Source organism: Phalacrocorax carbo, chromosome 1 (assembly GCF_963921805.1).
Source record: "Phalacrocorax carbo chromosome 1, bPhaCar2.1, whole genome shotgun sequence".
NCBI classification, from domain to species: Eukaryota; Metazoa; Chordata; class Aves; order Suliformes; family Phalacrocoracidae; genus Phalacrocorax; species Phalacrocorax carbo.
In genome coordinates this window covers 51,688,061-51,710,939 of record NC_087513.1, presented here as the reverse complement: position 1 = coordinate 51,710,939, position 22,879 = coordinate 51,688,061, and the positions used below count along the sequence as shown (strand labels likewise).

Genomic DNA, 22,879 nt, shown 5'->3' with positions numbered 1-22,879 from the left:
CTCTGTATTAATTGCAATCACTGATAATGCAGTAAGATATACCTGTCCAGATGCTGTGAACCACAAATTCCAATGTTATATTGCTCTTCCAGTTTCTTTTTAAATAAGTTGTAGTGTGCAACTGCCAGATAGATATTCATCTGAGACCTCCAGGGCATCTCTTCAAGACACATTTGATGAAACTTCTTTTGGTTTAAGTAACTATTCACAACCGGTTTCAGCAGTACCACTAAGGTGCGACGAGCTACTTTTTGCAACAGTCCCTTGTGTTTCCTAAACCAAAATATATGAAGTAACAAAAAATGAAACTGTTTTCCTGAAGCTCAAGAAAAGAAAACCATGGTAAAGATACTCAGAAGTATCCCATTGCATATCCACAGACTTGTATTAACTCAGAAGCAGATGACATATTTCTAGCAAAAGGATTTTTGCTGCAGTCAAGAAAAGCAATTATGCTTTCCCTCTTTAAGTGCACTTAACACACACTAAATCCTATGTTACATTTACCACCCTCCCTAAGATATTTGTCTTAGCACTTACAAAAAGTTTAGCTCTGTGTTCGAAGTTATTTGTTCCTGAATCATCCAAACAGATTATTATAGCAAATACAATGTGTTTCACATGCTCTGTTCAGGAGATGGAGAGTCTACTATCATACTATAAATTTGTATCATTCTTTTTATTGCTGTGTTTTGGTAGCTAATCATCCTTAATGTGAAGAAAACATTTTATTTCAAATTTGGATGCCTGGCTTTAATTTGCAGCCATAGATTTTTTTTTTTAATGTTTCTCTGCCAGATCAAACAATTCTGTATTACCTGGCACACATAAAATGCTGTAGTCAAATCAAATATCTTTTTCTCTTTTTTATAAACTGTAAATTGATCCCTTTATCAATATAAACTATTTTTCTGCCTGTTTTCCACCTTTAAAATGTGAGCAGAACAGTATACCATATACAACGTTGATTATATATACAGCAATATTATTACGTAAGGTACGAAAGATTATCTGAAAAGGCAAAAAGCCCAGGATAAATTTAAAATCCCATCTTTCACTGAAAGCCATGAAGATCATGTTAAGTAAGCTGGCTTTTTTCTGTTGAGGAGGAAAAATGGACGGTTTAGGTAATTATTTAGGAGATAATGTGTAGAAGACTTTTTTGAGGTTCTTTATCTAAAACACTTCCGGAACAATTACATGATTGCTTATATTCAGATATTTCTAGTTTTCTACTTGCTAATTGTTGGAAGCATAAGTGACCAAAGCATCAGGTAATCAATACTACAAATTCTTTTAGGTTAGGAGGTACCGTTATTAGTGAGTTAACCAAATATATATTATCTGCCAAAAGAAAAGGTGAATAGATTTTCATTTGTTTCTATCAAGAAACAGTTTTCTGAAAGCTACACAACAGATAATCCAAAAAGACTAGCAAAAGGATGACAGAAATCACTGTGAAACTACCTGAGTATCAGGAACAAATAAACATTCTCAATTAGATTTCTAACAAGTAAGCTCCCCAACACACTTTGAAAAGGATTATACTATGCAGATTAACATAGCTTTTCCACCATGGTGATTCAACATGCTTAAGCTAACACAACCGAAATACAGTCTTTGATTATAAATACAAAGACTTCAAAATCTTCAACAGTTATTCTCTGAAATAAAAATGGGATAGATTTTGTTCTCTTGACTGGAAGCCAATTTTATATCAAACCAAAACAGAAAAAATGAGTGGACTGTGCACAAATTCATCCCTTTGACAGAAAAAAAAGGTTTTAAAATACACACTTAACTGTAAACTACATTTCAGTCAAAATATTTTGGTTCTGTATATGAACCTGACAACTTATGGTCATTTACCTTTGTGCTTCTGGAGATTTCATTATGTCTGGATGTTTCATGAAATACTGTCTAAGAGTCTGTCTTTTTCGAAAAGGACTCAAGGCTTCTTTTCTTGGTTTCCTCAGAGTTGATGTCTCTGATTTCTTCAAAGCTGAAGTCTCCGTACTCTTTTAAAAAATCTTCCATTAAAATCTTAAATATACTTCAAATACTTATTTATACCTACATTATCAATTACTTGAGGTATACAGCAGTTTGGCTTATGCAGAAACAGAACAGAAAATAAATTCTGGAACTGTTCGCCAAAATAGACAGCAAAATAAATATTTAATATTTCAGAAAACTTTGCAATTTTTCTGGAATATTATGTCAAATGCTGACACTAAGAAGCCAGACAGGTCCCCAAATATGTTTTTTCATACACCAGTGTTTTTCATATCAAAAACAATTATAGTTCTTTTCCTGAGACAGAAAACCTTTTCCCTAACCTATCACAGATGCTAGCAGTATTACAGCATTACTAGAGGTTTATGAAGGAGAAAACACTTCCTCCAAAACAATACAAATCCATTAAGATTATTCTTATCTTCCAATAAAAGCAAAAATTTATTTTAAAATAATTTTGAACAAAAGCCTTTATTGTACAATTAGAATATCTGCACAAGGAGTTAATCATGAACAACTACTCATGAAAAAGTGCAAGTACAACATATTGCACAAAAAGGCCTAAACTGATCTCCTTTTCCTAACATGATGGTATCCAAACCATTTCCTATTAACATATTGGGGTTTTTTTAATGGAGCTGATGAAAGGCAAGTTTCCATTTATTTTGGAATGCATTACTCTGACTCATCTCAAATTCCTCATAACTGTTGGTCTTTCAGATAAATCCCGTGCCAACTTTTCTTCCTGGTTTTAGGAGTACAGAGGTAAGCAGAGGACTAGAGTTTATATCCCAAATTTTAGTAATTATGCATCTCTCTAGCTGAGGTTTTTATGAGATAGCTTGGAAAAATTTGTTTGTGTGCTTATGGTATTGCTGCCCAGTAAAGACATACATGACTCCTTGGTGTGGTTTAAACCCAGCCAGCAACTAAGCACCACCCAGCTGCTCACTCAATCCCCCACAGTGGAATGGGGGAGAGAATTGGAAGAGTAAAAGTGAGGAAACTTGTGGGTTGACATAAAGACAGTTTACTAGGGAAAGTAAAAGCCATGCACACAAGCAAAGCAAAACAAGGAATTAATTCACTCCTTCCCACCAGTAGGGACATGTTCAGCCAGGAAAGCTGGGCTCTGTCATGCATAAGGGTTACTTGGGAAGACAAAACGTCATCACTCCAAACATCCCCCCCTTCCTTCTTCTTCCCCCAGCTTTATATGCTGAGCACGAAGCCCCATGGTATGGGATATCCCTTTGGTCAGTTGGGGTCAGCTGTCCCAGCTGTGTCCCCTCCCAGCTTCTTGTGCACCCCCAGCCTATGCACTGGTGGGTGGTGCAAGAGGCAGAAAAGGCCTTGACTCTGTGTAAGCGCTGCTCAGCAGTAATGAAAACATCCCTGTGTTATCAACACTGTTTTCAGCACAGATCCAAAACACAGTCCCATACCAGCTACTATGAAAAAAATTAACTCTTTCCCAGCCAAAATCAGTGCACTCCTAACAATAAAACTCACTTTCTGAAACTCCGCAACTCCTGTAGTGTATCTATCTGTGCCTTCTGGCAGAGTGGGAGAATTTGTTTCTCGAGTTGAAATTCCATTGATACAGAGAAGGTGGTCATTCCTCCTGGTAAAGAAATAATATTAAAATCATCATCATCATCATCATAATGTTAAACTCCTTTCATAGTTAAACAGTTATCTTTGGGAACAGGTAGACCATATGCAATTCCTGTTTCATTGGGAGTTTTAAATTCAGGAGGTTTTGCTTTCCTTCTTCCCCTTCAGAAAACAGGAAGTGCTCACTTTCAAGGTTTATTATAGAAATCTGAATTTATAGGTATCAACTATCTCACCTTCCTAACTCCTAGTAAAACAAAGCAGTTTCCTTGATTATGGCCAATTTTTCTTGGTCTTTTATAACAAGAATTCCTGTTCCCTATAATATATTTCCTTTTCCCTGATTATTTGCCTTTTAATTTTTAGAAATACTGGTGTGCATTTTTAACAATACAAATTTTAACAATTTAACAATAGTTAAATTTCTTCAAGTTCCTTTTAGAATTTGATTCCGCTTACCTTTTCAGTATAGAATATTTTTAGACACTACTGTAGGCCCAGATCAGTTTGCTTTTGATTTAATGCAACATACTTTTCTAAGTTATCCCACTGCCTCATGATAATATGGCAAATGGTCATATTACCAAGTGGTATCTGTGAAAAGGAAAATCCTGGAAATTGCTGATGGCAGACAGGGGTTTTGAACAGACACAGCCAAGGGTGAAGTCTCCATGTATAACAAGGTCACAATATAATATTTTCTGCAGCTATATAATCCTCTGTATTCATGGAACTTCTGCAGACTAGGAACCATGGAAATGGCTCCAGATAGGTCTTCTACCAGGCACAATTTACAGTTTCTGCTGTAACCATGACACTGGTGAACCTAAGCTGTAGTTTTTCACTGCTACTGTAATAGAGATCTACCTTCTCAAGTAAACTTGCACATTGCCTGCCCATTCCAGAACGCACTGAAACTTCTCTTCATTCAGGATTTTGTGCAAAACTTGAACAAAGAACTCAAGAAAACGTGATTTCTTTCTGAATTTCATCACTGCAATAAAGTAACAAATAATTAACACAGGTCTTGTATATGCTATAACAGGTTTCCGAATTCAGCTATAATTACAGCTATGTATGTCTTAAAGCATATATTTATGTCATGTTGCATGCTAATGAAGAAAAGGCATACTGATACTAAAATCAGATAGGCCAGGATACACAACCACAGTTGCTAAATACCTCTTGTAACCAGGCATCCAGAATTGCAAGTTCTCTCAATTTACACTCCTAGAGTGATAAATGTTCTAGGGACTGAGAAAACAGGTTTGGAACTATTTTTGTATCATGCAGTACATAGTGCAAAAATATTTAATAACAATACTCAGTGTGTCTAATTGTACACATGCTTGAAAATCCTGGGAAAAAAAACCAATAAAGCAAGTACAAAGTAACTGCAGCCTATTCACTTAGGTTGCTCTTCTCAGTCACAGTCACATTAGTGTACAAGCATCACACAGTTCTCATTGCAGCAATAGAGCGGTGCTGTCTAGATTTTAAGCAGCTTTTTAATTGTTTGCAAACTGCTTTTATTGTGTGGCTGTCTTCATAATTTTTTACTGTCAAGAAATAAATAAGTATTTATCCTATCTGATATCTATACTAATTTTACAGGCAAGGCAGTATTAAAAAAAAATAAGGCAGTGGTAAAGGCCACATACCAGAATCTTAAATCCTATTTCAAAAATGCAAGCATACTCAGACTTTTGTGAATTCCTCTTCCAGTAACATAATTTAATGTGGAAATGGGCGTATCTTAATCTAAAAAGAACATACCACACAAACAGAATCTTTGAAAACCTGACACTACTTTAAAAAAAAAAAAAGCTAATTTTCAAGGTTATTAGAAAATAAACATTATTCAAATTATTTAAAATATTAATATTTTATATACTTAACATCAAAATCTATAATAATTTGGTGCACATACTTCATACACTTCTAAATGTCACTATATTAAGAACTTTTTTTAAGCTATGTTTTACTCAATTTTGTATATTTGAGAACAAAATGAAGAGAAAGTTTCCAAGAGCTTATTCCAAGCAAGAAATAGATAGCTTTACTGGCAACTTCCTGAAGTAAAGAAGCCTTTAAAATTAAAATAAACATCAATTATCCTACCTTCTCGATAAGCACTGTTTGATGTCCAACATGAAATTACAGGGTAAAGGAACAAAGGATCTTCCTGTCCTGTGAGCTCTGATCCATGAGCTACATCAATAACCAAATCAAATCCATTATGACAAGCGGTGATAGTGTACAATAGAAGCTCTACCTGAAATTGTAACTGAAGACTAGACAAATCCTTCTGTAGCACAGAGTTTGCTTTTAAAGCTCTCACTGTCATCCAGAGAGACATTCAAAAGCTTGTTCTTTTCTTCTACCGTAAGTAGCTGTGCCACTCAAATAAGGAAGAGCTTATGGATGTGACTGATGAACTTCCAGCTACTAGACTAACAAGCAGCATGTCTGGAGTTCATCAGAGGTATAATAAAGTTCCACACAGATCATCTATGGAGGAGGACACGCAGTATGGACATGTCCAAAAATGTATTTAAAGCTATACAGCATGAACTGAACACATGATGCTACTAGCTACTAGCCCTTACTAGATAAAGGGGGTTTTTTTCTTCACTTAAATATTTGTATGAATATTTGTATGCAAATGTTATTTCTGTTCTATAAATAATATATTAGAGATAGGCACAAATAATACAATATAGAGATATAAATAATATTTATAATATGTAGGAGAATAATACCTTGGATTCAAGCCTCTGAGAGTTAAGCACAACTACATTACCAGCTGATGAGCACCAGAAAAAAAGTTACATGTGCCAGTTGCTATTTTGTCTTAATAAAGAAACTTGACCTACAAATTTTGTGCTTATGCAAGTTCTGAGGTTAAAAAAAATCAATGCAGCTAGTCCCTGAAAAAACCAAGGTTAAAAATGCACTCTGGAGCAACCAGTTGTGATAGTGGATCAATAGCTACACCCTCCAGTGTTAGCAGTAAGTTGAAGTCTGTTGAATGCAAATATGTCCAATTAAATAGGACAGTCAGCAGGAGAAGCAGATTGTTTTCTATTTCCTTTTTAGGACAAGTCACACCCTTTATTAGTACTCTCTCCTATTCAACAAGTTCAAGAACATTGCTTCAAATGAGCATTTCACAAAGAATAATACTTACCAAAAACTTTTAAATGGGAAAACATTTGAAATTTCAGAAATCATATTGTACTGTGTATGAAATATTTTGGTTTTCTCAGTTACTTATGAAATAGGCAGATTCAGCTCTTTTTCATTTTTCTCGTAGACTACTGTCAAAGGAATACTAAGTGTTGATCCACTTCTAAGGATTTCCTATGACAAGGTTTTTTCCAAAATATTTTTAACGGCATGCCCTACAGGCGTGCACATTGTCCTAAACCACTTATACATATTTGCAAGGACAGCTGTAAACTTTGTTATTTGTTTTGCATGGCCTCAGCAAAAGACTCCTCTTCAGTTTGTATCCTGAAACTTATTGACAAAAAATGCTGTTTCAGCAACAGAGCAGACTTCAGCTGTCAAGTATTTCCCAATTACTGAAAATGTGTTCTTCTCTAACTGATCAACTCATTAATTTAACTTTCTATTAAGTAAGAATGGAACATCATTTTACTAAGTAATCAATGTAATTTTCAATTAACTTACAATATTCATTCATTCTGTAACTTGTTCTACAGGAATGCAGGCATCAATGTCAGCAGCAAGAAATGATCAGTGCACAGATGAAGGGAATTTTTGTGTCACTCTTTTTATCCTATTTATTACAGAAATGCTTTCTCTTCTGGGACAAACGCATATAGAGAGATCACAGAATCACAGAATCACAGGTTGGAAGGGACCTCACGGATCATCTAGTCCAATGTTTCTAGGAAGAGCACAGTCTAGGCAAGATGGCCCAGCACCCTGTCCAGACGACTCTTGAAAGTGTCCAATGTGGCCGAGTCAACCACTTCCCTGGGGAGATTATTCCAATGGTTGACTGTTCTCACTGTGAAAAATTTCCCTCTGGTGTCTAATCAGAATCTCCCCAAGAGCAACTTGTGTCCATTCCCCCTTGCCCTCTCCATGGGACTCCTTGTAAAAAGGGAGTCTCCATCTTCTTTGTAGCTACCCCTTAAGTACCAGTACGTGGTGATGAGATCCCCTCTAAGCCTCCTTTTCTCAAGGCTGAACAAACCCAGTTCTCCCAGCCTATCCTCATATGGCAGGTTTCCCAGTCCTTTGATCATCTTGGTGGCCCTTCTCTGGACCCCTTCCAGCCTGTCCACATCCTTTTTGTATAGCGGGGACCAGAACTGTACACAGTACTCCAGGTGTGGCCTGACAAGCGCTGAGTAGAGTGGGATGACTTCTTTATCTCTGCTGGTGATGCCCTTTTTGATGCAACCCAGCATCCTGTTGGCCTTCTTGGCCCCAGCAGCACACTGTTCGCTCATGTTGAGCTTCCTGTCCACCAGGAACCCCAGGTCCCTTTCCACAGAGCTGCTCTCCAGCCAGGTGGATCCCAGTCTATACTGCATTCCTGGATTATGTTCCCAGGTGCATGACCTTACACTTGTCCTTGTTGAACTTCATACAGTTATTGTTGGCCCACTCTTCCAGCCTATCCAGATCTTCCTGCAGAGCAGCTCTTCCTTCTTGGAGCGTCTGCTTCCTCACTCAATTTGGTGTCATCTGCAAACTTCATCAGGCTACACTTGATCCTGTTATCCAGATCACTTATAAAGATGTTGAATAACATTGGGTCCAATATTGATCCCTGGGGGACCCCACTTCTGACAGGTTGCCACTTTGAAAAATTGCTATTTACCACGACCTTTTGGGTGCGGCTTGTCAGCCAATTCCCCACCCACTGCACAGACCACTTGTCTAGGCCATAATGCATTAATTTCTCCAGGAGGATGATGGACAATAACTGAAACATGAGTCAGCACCGTGCTCTTGCAGCAAAGACCAGTTGCATGCTGGGCTGTATTAGAAAGAGCGTAGTCAGTAGGTCAAGGGAAGTGATTACCTCCCTCTATTCAGCAGTTATGAGACCACACCTAAACTACTGTCTTTGGGTTTGGACACTGTAGCATAAGACACTGACATACTGGAGTAAGTCCAGTGAAGGGCCACCGAGATGATAAGGAGCTAGAGTGCATGACAAAGCAAGAAGAGGCTGAGCGAATTGGGTTTATTCAGTCTTAAGAAGAAAAGGCTAAGAGGAATCTACACCCACCTAATAGGAGGAATACAGAATGTGGAGACAGACTGTCCTCACTGATAACACAAAAGGCAATAGACACAAGCTGGAAATCAGAAAATTCCAAATAGATATAAAGAAAACCTTTTTAACCATAAGGGTGGTCAACTATTGGAACAAGTTGCCCAGTTGCAAAATCTCTTTCTTCAGAGAGATTCAAAACTTGACTGGACAAGTCCCAGTGCAACCTGATCTAATTGTACCTGATTTGAGCAGGGGGTTGGAATAAATGCCTTCCAACCTAAATTATTGTATGATTCTATCCAGGCTCCAAGGAGTACAAGATGCCACGTAAACATAATGGAAAAAAAAAAAACAGTAGTGGCTCTGTGTTTTAAATTCTAATCAATTTTCCTTTATAAGTCCTACTTATTTAACTAATCTAAATTTGGCAGAACTATTAGCCTGCACATTCTTGTGCTTAATCCAGACTGTAAGATAAGTTAATATATTCTTTCCTGAGTTATAAGGTAGTTAAATGCTAGTATACATGCAATTCCTTCACAAAAAGGATAATTTCTATTAACTTTCATCAGGAAGCCTTTTCTCCACTAAAATTTCTTGCAGTGGTCATTACTACTGGCACTGGTAAGACAGTAAGACATGCTATAAATGGACAGTCACCTTTGCCGCTGTATTTTTTGATGTAGCAAGATACAGCAAGCCTAAATAACATGGAACCCAGTTTACACAGATTGGGAGAACATATATATTTGCAGAATAGAACAAAAATGACAACTGCTTTTTAAGAAGGAATGTGTGTTTTGGTGGAAATTATGAAAAATATGAATAAAAGTCACCATACACATCACTTCCAGCTATAAATAAGATCACTGAAATTATGATTTTGGTTCATTTATCATGGAAGATATACAAAATAAAAGTACTTCTTAGGTAAATCATTTTTACAAATAAGACACAGAAAATTCCACAGAAAAAGGTAAGTACCTGGTTTTGTCAGTCTGAGGAGATTTGCTTCAAGAACACTTAGATTTTCTGTTGCTTTTTCCATTGCAGCTAAATGGGATGTCTTTGCAGAAGTGATCTGAAATATCCAATAGTTACAAAAACTTAGCTTTTACCTAGCTAAAACCAGCAGGTAAATGGTGGAGTTTAGGTTAGATCCCAAATCTTCTCATTCTATATCTGATAATTTCATCAATATTGCCTTATTTTTCAAGTGAAATAAAATTGACAGTCATAAACTTTTTAGTACAGCTTCAAAAACCTGGCTATGATTCATTCTTGACTGATCTCCAAGGGAGTGATTGGAGTTCCTCTGCCAACAAATACATTTTTAGGGAAGCCCCACATGCTACTACAACAACATATTTGAACAGATTGTTTGATAAAATAAGTTGTTTTCCAGAAGAAATAATCTTCTGTAGATTATATACTGCCTGCAGAAATCAAAATCTTCCTCTGGAAAGAAAGTTGGTTGTTGGTTGTTTTTTTTTTACTTCAGTGAAAATGTAATTTTCTGTTAGCCCTGCTTGGCTCAAGATATTATGCTGTTCCTATGATCTTAGATTCCTTTCTCTTTTTCAGTATGGACCTGGGAGCAGCTAACACAACCTCAGCAATAAACAATGGAGAAAATTTTGTCCTGGATCTTATCGGTATCCTACAAATTTTCTTACAGAAATCCTTCCCTGTAAGCGGCTTAACTTTTTGTCCCTCTCTTTAATATACCTGAGTTTCACGCTCACACTGCTTCCTTTCTTCCTCTCTCATTATTCCTACTTTCTTACCTCATTTTCAAATCACCTCTGCAGTAAAATTTTTTCTAAAATTATTTAAAGAAAGAAAACAGACCTAAAAGTATGGAGAATCATCACTTTACTCTGATTCTAAGTTGCAGGAAATCCTCATGACCTGTTCCATCTCTTTGTAATTTAAGTATTAAGGTATTTGAGGTTGAAATTTCTTCCACTGAGAAATATTTTTCAATCTATACAATTCCTAAGTTACTGTTTTATTATGAATCAGTTTCAAGCAGCCGCTATGCAAAATGAGAGGCTGTTTGTGCATTATTTAGGATATTTTTGCTCTTATTTACTTTTCCAAATCTTTAATTATTGTTTCTGTCTAATAAAGCATTCCTGGAAACTATATGTGAAGATCAGTTAGGAATGCTTGCATAAATATCTGCAGGATCTTCATGGCTCTGAACTGTAATACTGCTAACCCCTCTCCAGTTCAACAAGATGAGACCCTGTACCCACTGCAGCCTGCAACTGGTCTTAACAAAGATGGCTACAATTAAATAGAAGCCTCTCAGCTGTACTTTGGGAACTCTTATTCTGCAAGGAAATTCTTATTCCCTACTATCACTTCTAAAACAAAAAGTTAATAAATGTAGTCTTCAAAATAATAGAATACAGTATTTAGAGAAAAGAAAAAGTAAAAATCAGAGCAATTACTTTAACTTCTTTGCTAGTGTGTTTTTCTTCAGTTTTCAGAGCTTCTGACAGGCAGGGTGAGGTTGTTGGCGAGGAATCCAACAATTTTTTTCCATAGTTAACAATAATTACTGCTAGTTCATATTCTTTCCAGGAACGTAGTACCTATTAAAGAATCGTCTGTTATATATTTTTGTTTTGCATAAGATGTAATGTTTCATTATTGTCTGCTTATAATTGTCAAAATGCATTAATATTATGAATAGAAACCAATTACTCAATGCTTAAGTTTCCTTTCATTAAAAAAAGAGGACTATTGACCTGTAAAATAATTGGAATTGCAGATATGTTATCATGTGTTCTACTTCTGCTTAACCTATCCCTCAGAGAATAGAGAGATTTAGCCAGAAGTATCTATTGCTGTGATTGACATTCTTCCTGTTCTTAGGCGGTACTGCTATCAAAGAATATAAAGGGTAACTAAATGATCCTCATTTATCTCTCTGGTATCAAGTCCACATTTGAAAATCCCAACTGTATTAGTGAAAGGAGCAGTGAAGTTTATTTTTAAAATTGTGAAATTTATAATTGAACTGTGTAGGGAATGTTTTTGGATGGCTTTATCTTCTTCAGATAGAGCTCTAAAGGCCAAAGTGCTTCTACTATACACAAGGTAACTTCTGTCTTTGGGATACAAAATAAGTGTACGATTACTTTAGGATAAATACAATACATGGCCTGAATGTAACTCAACAGAAAACCATATACCATGGATTAATCAGTAGCATTTGCAATTCACTCATTCTGTTCCCTGTTATGTATGCTGTTCTGTTGAAATGCTATCTCTAAGGAAAAAAATAATCAGCAGTACAAGCAGCCATTTAGGGGGAACCCAACAACAAACAAACACTATATCAAAGTTTCAAGGCTCCTAATAGGCTTTATTAGCCTTGATAGCCTCTATCTGGGCCCTCACCCATGGGCCAGGAGCTCCATTTCAGCTCAGGTCTGAGCCTACAGTCCCTGCCAGCTCCCATGTGGCATGAATGCTGGCCTCCAGCATGCTCCAAGCCATACCTGGGCCTGGCAATGGATCCACTGGTCTGGACACCTGACCCATGGCCTGACTTCTCAGCTTGACCTCAGACTACTCCCATCACAATACACCAGCCTGCTGAGCTGTGTCTGACTCTAGCTACCCTCACCAGACCTGATCCTGACTTGCAGATTGACTTCCAGCTTCAGCTCAGACCTGCCTCATCACCACAAACTCACCTGATGATCTGGACTCCTGGTTGAACCTGACTTCCAGGTGCTGCCCTGATGCCTGTGGCATTTCCCTCTGCTCCAGGCTCCCAAGCCTTCACCATGCCCTGACACTGCCCTCACAGCCATGAAATAATTGATTGATATGAAGAAAGTAACAACACTAAGGCTTAAAATACTCATCTTTATAGAAAGAATGAAAAGTGGGTCTTCTTTCAGTCCACTTTTAAGGATATTTGACACTGATCTGGTCTTGTAAGGTGAGCACAGAGATTCAGCTCCTATAAAGACCAGGGTGAGGGATCACCAATACAAGGGAATCCCTCAAAGCATCAGCCACAGCTCAGCTTCAGTATGAGCTCTTAGCTGAGGTATAATCAAAGCCAGAGGAATGCCGACTTTTTTCAACATCATAGATTTATCATGGTGGGTACTTTTTAACTCTAGCAGGTCTCTATACCTGAGAAAAAATATCCTACCAGTACCACATTTCTCCTTATCTCACTAAATAGATTGAGTATCTGAATCATAAATGTGATCTACAGATATGTATTATGGTTAAAAGTCAAGGTGTTTATGTTCCTGCCAACATGTGGGACTAAATAGTATAAAGTCTCTTGTATCTAATTAGTAAATAAGCCAGATATGCTAATGTGATTAAAAATAGAAATATGGCCTATTTGCAGTAAATAAACTTTTAAATTTATATATTACATAGAGACCTTATTGAAAAGAGTACTACCTTAATTGTAAAAATACAAACAATGATAGAAAATACGGATTTCATGTCATGGACTAATAGTTACAATGAAATACAATACAATGAAAATTCTCAGTTCTATTAAAAAGTCAAAATGCACTGATACAAAGATACTAATAAATATTTCTATACCTTTACTATTTAAGAGTGCCGGTTCTCTAAGATATCACTCTGAAGGCCAGCTTACTAAATCTTTTTTTTTCTCTAAATGACAAGAACTGTATCTTAAACTAAGCTGTAAGCACAATAATACACACCATACCTTTGCTGTATAAAATGAAGTACAAGCTATCATATGCTGTATACTCTCATAACATCCTGCTTGCCTCCTCTGCAAAGCAGCACTTGGAATTTCTTGAAGGACAGCCAAGCACTTAATAAGGATCTGTAAATACAAGGGTTAAAACAAAGTTTGGAGTCTGCAACACACTTACAAGCTTCTACCTCTGTACAGCCTATTGTATTTGATGGTCAACTTTAAAATACTTTGAAATCTAACAGATAGGTTAAATGCTAGCCAATAATAAAATTTCCATTTAATTTAACAGTGTCAAGATTTCAACCACAGCCCTTTGGAATAAATGACATGTACACATAAAATCACAGATATTAAATTACAGATACATGATGGATATTTTTGCTGATTTAATTAACATTAAATCAAAGAATGCTTAATTTAGTGAGATGACATACTCCTAGTAGAGGACTGCTTAAAAATATATTGAGCTGGTCAGATTTTTAAATGAAAGAAAATTATTTCCAGTATGCTCTGAAAAGACTTATTTCCCCCATTTTTGTCTATCAGACATGAAAAGAACATGTGACTAAATTATTAGTCCCTTTAATTAGGAAATCTGAAATGGAAGCCATTTCCAGTGGCTAGCTGTGCCTTTAGTAAGTCATGACAGCCAATGACTTCTTAAGCAAGAGGCTATCCCTGTATGTAAAGATTTTTTTTTTTCTTAAACACTCCTAAAAACTTCTTAGGGCCCTGAGTGCCCCAATAGTCATTCTCTGAGCAGCCTCACTTGGCATCTCCTCTCGCACCTTCTGCCCAGGGGCCCAGGAGTCCCAATTAAGCTCTGACACAAGCCTTCAGTCCCTGCTTGAGCAACAGGATTGGTGTGTTGGTCTTCAATTATGTCTCCTGGATGGACCTTGGACCTGTGTTGTAGCCTCATCTCCAGTTTCTGGTTCCAACTCCTGCAGCTCCTGACTTTTTCTCCTGGATCGACCCTGGGCCAGCCCAATAATTTCACCTTTTCTGGACTCTTCAGTGGATCCTCTTACCAACACCCTGCTCTGCCTGCCATGTTCAGATGCTGCTAGTTTGTGCTTTACCTGCACTGCAGTCACCTCATCCTTCCTCATAGAGCAAACATGCTCTTACTGCTGCTCCCCTACAAAACTACCTAATTACAGGGAAAAGTTGCATCTTTCTACTGTATCCTTTCTACTGTATCCTTGCTGAATTTAAAAAACACATCTGCTGCTTCAGAAATTGCAGGAAAAGATTCACAGACTCTGTTTCCAAAGAGAAGATGCTTGCTTCTGGAAAGGAGCACATGCTTGAAAACTAAAGACTGCAGTATCAAAACATTGAATAACCTTTTTTTTAAGAAGAAAACTGTATATGAAGCAAACATTCAAGAAAAAGCCATAGGCAATGCTGCTCTCCTTTCCTCAAAACTGCCATCTGCAAATAGCATTCAAGTAGATGTTACACTGTAGATTCCACTATAGTTAGAAAATACAACAAATCATCCTGAAGAAACAATCAGTATTCTGCAGTTACTTGAGCAGAATCTGTACAGCTTACACTGAACATATATGCGTTGGGAACACGTAAAACCATAACAGGCTTTTCTTTCAGCAGCTACTAAGAACAAAAAGCCTAGATATTTAGCTCTCCTGCTGTACACTCCATTATAAGTTTAATTTGAATTCCTATAACTGCAGGACTTGGATGCGAGCTGCTTTGTCTTAAAATGCTCTCACCTGAACTACTGGCACTGAAGAAATCTTGTGATAAATAATTGGAGCAAGGAGACCATAACATTGTACAACAGACTGCAGGGTGTAACTTGCATCATTCAACCAATTGCTAAGTTCAATTGCAACAGTCATTCTTCCACATTCTGCTAATCTAGCAACCTGTAAAAGAAAACACATTTTGATTCAAATATGAATTCTGTTGTTTTAAATCATTTGAGAGTGAAAGAAGACAGATGTTGTTGCAGTTTAAAAAGCAGTGTAGAGCAGCAAGTAAGACAAAAGTTTAAAAATTCATTTACCTTGACACATTAGAAGCATATAAACAAAGCAACATTATTCATTATTCTGAAGGAACCGATTGTTCTTAACCTAACCATGCCCCCTGAATGTACCCATACAATTTACAAAGCCTGGTTAACAACCTCAACCTGTGTGGAGTGGAAATTTCACATGCTAACCTCTAAGAGTATGTAAGGGGAGGATAACAATTCCTTCCTTTCCCTTCCTGTTATCTGCTGCAGTCCTTGCATGGGTGAGCAGATCCAGTAAAGTCACTGAGTAACTGAGCGCTCACATTTTTACAAGACAAGTACTTCAGCAAAGAAAGAGTGGAATAGGAATGTAATAATACAGGAGGCAAAGCTTGACTACCCAAATACAAAAAAAAGGTCTGTTGTGTCATTAACATGCCATTATACTATGAGAAAGTCTAAAATAAGATAAAAGAAATGTAGGATATTAAAACCATGAAACCCTGTTAGAAGTTCAATAGTAATGAAAATATATGTATTCAATAGCAGAAATGCTTAAAGTTAAAAATCCAAGGTGCCTCTTAGTAGGACAAAAATAACAATGATTATGCCTCTTTCTTAAATTATAGTCTACCATCACTTAAGTCAAGGAAAATCCTTCCTCAGCTGGAAACAGTGGGCTTTGGATTAGGCAATAACTGATTCAGAAACCATCATCCCACCAGGACACAAAATAACCAAAAGCTACTAAAATACTTCAGAAAGGAAGACCAGATAACACACAGAAAATGAAGTCTTCTGTTAATAGGATTAGTACATTGCAACATTTATCTTGCAATGGTGAAATAAAGCTGATCAAAATGTAAAATCAAATCCAGTATATTATTTTAAGCCACACATACTTGTTCCTTATAAAGTATCTCATTGGAGCAGATGGAATCACAGAAGAGTGCTCCTTCCATGACATTAATGTCACAGACAGCAAATATATTCCTCAGGAAGAGGTGCAAGGTAATAGGAGAAGTCTGAGATACAGCTTCAGCACGTAACCTACAAAATAAAAAAGCAAAAGAACTGTAAAAGCTTGTTAATGATGATTCAGATATTGCATGCTTGAAACTGCATTATATTAAAATGTAGTCTTTAACTTTAAAATGATGGACAAAAAAGATTACTGTAGCTACTTCTGGAAATAAAATTTATACATAAAACTGAAAAAATTGCTTAACATAAAAAATAAATAACTGGGGTAAGACTCCTTTTCAAATTGTTGTCCACCTTCAGCTATCCTAAGACAGCTTTTCCTTAGTTGATTCATCTAATCCAGTGAAATTTACTTCAAATTTTCTTTGAAAACTTGGGATGCTACAGCTTATTTATTTTAACTGTCTCATTATTTTAACTGTAGACATTATTTTTCTGTATTCTGACAATGACGCATGCAGTTGTGAAGTCCATTACTAAGTATTAGTAACAGACTCCTTTTAATCACTGATGTCTCATATTAAAAGTCTCAAGAATTTCTTTTCTTCTATCTCCTTTTTTGTTGGTTTGGTTTTTTTTTTCTTCCCTGGGAGTAGGGGAACATTTGGCCTTGTTATATTTTTTTAAATATTTTTATTACAGGAAAAATCCTATGATTTTGAAATATAAGAAATAAATTCCGCCTCTTCCTCAATTGTTATTTCCTAAAAGAGACTGAAACTCAGGAACGAATATCAAATAGACACATTCACATACTTGACATTACCAAGGTATCAACACGGCTTCCGGCTGGGAACAAGAGGTTTTCTTTCCTTCCAGCTCCCTCTTCTGTCTCTTGAAGTCCTATGTACTTTCAAGCTAGTCTATCTAATTCCTTAGCTACTGATCAGTAAAACTGAAACTGCCTTATTTCAGGTCTGATACTGCAGATTTGAGAATCTTCCATATTAATTGTAAAACAAAAAAAAAAAATTAGGCTTGGACATAACTGTCAGAAAAGCAAAATCCTTGAAACTGCTTTGAACAGCTATTTAAAATTTTGTCTTCATTTAATTTATCTGAACGTAGCTTCATAGCTTCATTCAAATGTTATCTCTAGAGCTGTATGTGTTTAAAAAAAAAAAAAAAAAAGAACTGTGTGGGAAAAAAGATTGCTGAAAAACAAGTGCAAAAAAAAGGCACAATGACCAGACTTGCATTCCTGCTTTGTTGCCTAGGCCAGGGATAGATTTAAATCATCCACATAGTCATGAAATGTGATGTCTAGTGATTATCTGCCTGCATCAGTGCAATCCACAGGCTGCCTGTAAATCCCAAATGCTCTTATGGCATGTAACATCAAGACCCTTGGTCAATCTGTATGCCTAGTCTCAGACACATGGTGGCACTTGAAGGACAGACAGGATACACACCAGTGGTCTGGCTGAGCCCCAAATAAGAAGTCGTATGCTTAGACACATTACTTTCTCCTCTAACAGGATTCAAAGCACACACAAGACTACACTATCTGCTTGCATCCAAACAGCATTACCATGAGAAAACGGTGAGCTCTGACGCAAGTATGTCAAAACAATATAAAGAAAATGGTAGCTACATTATATGTCTCAGAATAGCTCATTATTGGTTATTCCATCTGTAAAGAGGAAATGGCAGTATTCTGACAAAACTTCTAGGAAATCCCTGTAATATCTGTTTCTTGAAACAAAGATCGATCTTTCTTCTCTAATTCTTGAAACATTCAAGAACTATTAACATGTATGCAGTAAGGTTGCTTTTTGTCATTATGGTTTCAAGACTAACGAATCTGTCTAACTGAAACAGAGATGCTGCAAAACCTTTTCATATCAACTCCACAAGTTTGCCAAAACTTTCCTAACGAAAGAATTAGTCTAAGAAGGATTCCACACAAGGGAAGATGATGATTTGTGTTCAGTTATATTGGATTCTAATTCATTATCAAATTATAAGCAGATGACTAACATTTAAAACTATTATTTTTCATTACAGTACTTCATGTCTATTATTTCATACAAGTCTCTTATCTGGGAATTAATAAAGTTTTGATTTATTTTTGCATTTGGATCTAATGAATTTCAGTGAATGTAATTGCAAAATTTCTACCTGGGCTTTAAGATCATGAAAACCCTGTAATATTATGGTTGAATATTTGAAATTTATTTATAAATTAATTAATTTCAAATATCTCTTCTACAGCACTTCAGTATATTCAAAGATTATTGGCAAATTTATACAGCAATCCCAAAACAAAACTAGCAAGCATTTACTGATTTTGGGTGGTGTTCTTGACAAAATTTTTACAATTTCTGAACTCTATTGCTTTCTTAATTGGAAAGTCAAGAATCCAGCGCATATTGCATATTTTGCATATGAAAATGCATCACACAGAATTAAAAGCCACTTTGTAAATGCTTCCCAATCATCTTAAGAAAACAATCATTGTAAAGTATTAGGTGTGTAAATGCTAGCAGTTCCATAAATAACAAAAATTTTCTGCTAATTATAAACCACTATATTTTTATAACACATTTCACACCTTTTTTTTTTCCAGAATGTTTTTCATATTGCAAGTCTGAACAAAATTTCACAACCTGGTATTCTTTAAAATAAAATGTGCACATCTATAATTAACTATTATTTTAATTTTGTTTTCACCAGTTACCTGTTTTCAGATATAGTCAAATTACTACTTGCAGAAATAACAGCTGCATTGGCAGGCAGCGGAGAAGAATTTGAAACAAAATAATCCCACATTGGTAAAAATGCTTCTCTGGCTAATGTATAGTTGCCAGTCTGATAGGCTACCTAAAAAAAAAAAAAATTTAGCAAGTTTCCATGTTCATCAAATAACCAAGCCAAAAATGATTATAGTATAAAGAAAGTTTTTTAAACTCCCCCCAACATGTACATTTTACAATTTCTGTAGGAATATTCTGATATATTCAAATAAAACACATTTGGTAGCAATCTGATACTACTAATATTAGTTTGCCTTCAGAATTAGCATCAGAGAAGGCAAAAAGAGTTTCCTGGCTGTTAACCAAGGATCTAATAGCCCTTTGTGGAATAATTCACAGGTATGGTGCTACAGTTTTTGAAGGCATATGATTTAATCTAGGTTCATTTTACTTTTGCTAATGCTGCAGAATGCCCTGCTGCTCTAGGTAATGGGATATAAACAGAGCCACACAAGTAGGCATAAATTCGTGTGGATACCTCTTACTCTGGAAGACTTTAGGAAATCTAACTGTTCCCCATGATCTGATCTATAAGACTAGACAATTTCACTTTTCTCCATGCCACAATCTGTTTTAAATTTTCTTTATTAGGAATAAAGAAAATTATCATAAAGATCTGACAGAGCCTTTGTGGTCTTCCAGAAGACACTACAGAAATAATTTCAATGGTTGGATTTTATAAATATCTGATAAAATTTATAAATTTTATAAATTGAATCACATCTTTCATCCCATATTGTAATGACTAATAGGATGATTTCTAGCACTTGGTTTCAATCACAAAAATGAAAAAATAAATTATAAAAAAGAAGTAGTTAAATGCAGACTGAAAAACAGGAACAGGGATAAGAAAACTAGCTGAGAGACATATTTCCCTTTAAACTGGAATTTCCAATAATTTTTAATTAAGAATTAAGTTACTCAAATATAACATTTCTTATTTAAAATTGTGATTTGTGCTTATGATGCTTTTGGCAAGAAAATCTTGAGTTTTTACCAGAAGTTTTAGAGCTACCAGTGAAAACAAGTACTACAATCAAATTAAAGTACGTGTTTATTATCAAAGACTCTAACCCTACCTGAGTTAGATAGGCTCGAACGGTAGTAGCAGAAAGAGGTGGATAAGCAAGGATTGGCTTAGTTGTTTCCCCAATGGCATCACCAATAAGTTTTCCATCAGAAGAATATGCTGCGACTGCAAATATATATTTCTCATTGGGATCTAAGCCTTGTATTTCCAAGAGGCTTTTCCCATCAGCTGGTATCTATCAATAAAAATATTTTCTGGTTATGCCCAGTGTACATATCAAAAACAAGTCTCAAATTCTAAACTTCTATTGTTAAATAAATTATTTAATGGTCTTGGATACCGTGAAAGCACAACCTAGATTAACAGATATTCATGGAATATTAGGTTCTTGAAGACAATTAGACAGGAGAAATGACAGGAGAAAAAAGTATCCTTTTTCTCTGGAATGCAGTTGAGTATACAGAGCACGTAACTGAAGAGAATAGTTAAGTACCAGGACCTGGAGTTTCTCTAAGACATTTTTGTCCATTTGCACATTCACACCGTGAGTGTGCATGCTTGCAGTCATTGAGCTAGAAACACTCTAGCCCTGAGCTGTGCTTCCAAAGAGCAGCATATGGCTGTCCTCCACACATGCCACATGCATGTATTAGATATCGACAGAGGATGTCTCAGGTCCTCTCAGTACCATTAACGGGACTTCGAAGTTTGTCAAACAAACAACATATTTGCAAGATCTTCTATTCATTTTTCCTTCAAGTAACTGTCCACCTGCACTTTAACATCACGGTTCACTCCCAACAGCCTTGTCCACCTTCCCCTCCATAATCAGGACAACTTACATAAAGGAAAGTTTTAGGGTCTTAAAACAGGAAACTGACACACTGACTGAAGCACAACATGAGAAACAAGATCATTGTAATGGAGCATCAACACAGTGCTCTTGTTCAAATACTGCCTGGCCTTGATAAGGACACCTCTGAAAAACAGAAATCCCTTCAAATTCTGGGGCTGAATCCTGAACCAGCAGACCAGAAATTAGTGTAATACAGTCTGTAGTGTCCCTTTAGAGCAAGCTTTGCTCAAGTTGGTAGATCATTCCACCACAAAGAATTCCAGACATTTTCCATGGAGCAGGCAGATAGTGGCTTTGCCTGCAGATCAGCATTTTGCAAAAGCATATGCTAAAGCAATCAGAAGTGCCATTGCTGGGGCATATGGTTAACCTCAGGTCTGTGCACCTCTAGTGCCTACCAGAGCTAAGAGGGAAGCGGCTTGGATGGATTGCAGCAAGTTCACAGAAAGAACAGCTAGCAGTGGGGTGAGAGTCTCCAATGAAGCACTTAATTCACCTGGAGCAGGATAGTATATTGAAACCAGCTCACTGGACATTGCAGGAAGCTTGGTTCTCTGGATTTGATAATAAGAATATCAAAAATAACATCTAAACCTCTATTGCCAGTAGCTACACACATTTCTTTTTATACACCTTCCTTTTGAGGGAGGAGGTAGGGGGAACAGGCACAAAGGGAAACATTTCCTCTCCATCACCAAAGTCTATCAGTGTTAGTATACAGCTTGCCTATAAAACCAGGAAAGCTTGAAACATTGGGCAAGAGAGGCTGAGATCATTCTGTCACAATGCAAAACAGAGACCCGGCCTGCAAAGAACAGAACCCTTCATGAAGGAGATTTCCAGATATAAAGATGATTACTCAGGTCTGAGACTAAATTTGCTGAAGAGGATGCTGAAGCTTTTTTGTCCCTTTCTTAAAACACAAAATGCAGAGTATTTGGTTGGATCATGGTCATCATTCAGGTGGACAATGGAATAGCATGCATAAGAGTGAAAAACAACTCTCTCAGTCTGTGCAGGAACATCAGAGTGTAATCCAAAGGAAAAAAATACACTAACACAAAACAAAAAACCCAAAACAAATTCAGAAAATAAACTGTAAAACTGTAATGAAATAAAAGAATAAAAGAGTACTGATAGTCACATGATGAGTCATAAGGAATCAAAGATGTGTGGGATGCTTTGTCATACCACATGTTCACAGCATGAAAGGGAAAGGGCATGAACCTAGAAGTCAATCATGTCTGAACACAAAGTTTATTGAAGGAGTTATATTATCATGTTGCCAGAATTAAGTAAGGTAAGGTCTTTTTAAGAAGAAATAGATTATAGAAGTTACACAATTAAGAAAAATATTAGATTTTTCTATCTGTTTAGAATATCTCTTTCTTTGAATCCCTGGAAAGAGTAGTGTCTGGGGCATGATACATACATACATCATATACTTTCTTTTCCTTTTGTATTTCTTAGATGTCACACAAAAAACAAAGTTATAACAGAATGGACAGAGGCTTGTCTAACATGAAGCTTTTGAATAATTTAATTTTTTATCCTAAAAAGGTTCCTTGAACTTTTTCTGAGTTTTGGTATGCCTTCAGCGTAGCAAAACTTCAGTTGCTTAAAATAAAGATCAAAAGGTTTGTCAAA

At 36.2% G+C, this 22,879-nt stretch overlaps 1 protein-coding gene across 1 annotated transcript in view; it reads right to left on the bottom strand.

The window, feature by feature from the left end:
• Positions 1-22,879, bottom strand: part of CFAP54 (cilia and flagella associated protein 54) — a 118,058-nt gene that overhangs the window by 53,214 nt on the left and 41,965 nt on the right. Inside the window, 12 exon segments of the mRNA XM_064458720.1 lie at positions 43-273; positions 1,870-2,018; positions 3,529-3,640; positions 4,501-4,627; positions 5,755-5,844; positions 9,881-9,977; positions 11,362-11,499; positions 13,623-13,745; positions 15,359-15,514; positions 16,509-16,656; positions 19,271-19,413; positions 20,426-20,611. Coding sequence (XP_064314790.1) covers positions 43-273; positions 1,870-2,018; positions 3,529-3,640; positions 4,501-4,627; positions 5,755-5,844; positions 9,881-9,977; positions 11,362-11,499; positions 13,623-13,745; positions 15,359-15,514; positions 16,509-16,656; positions 19,271-19,413; positions 20,426-20,611 — 1,700 coding nt within the window.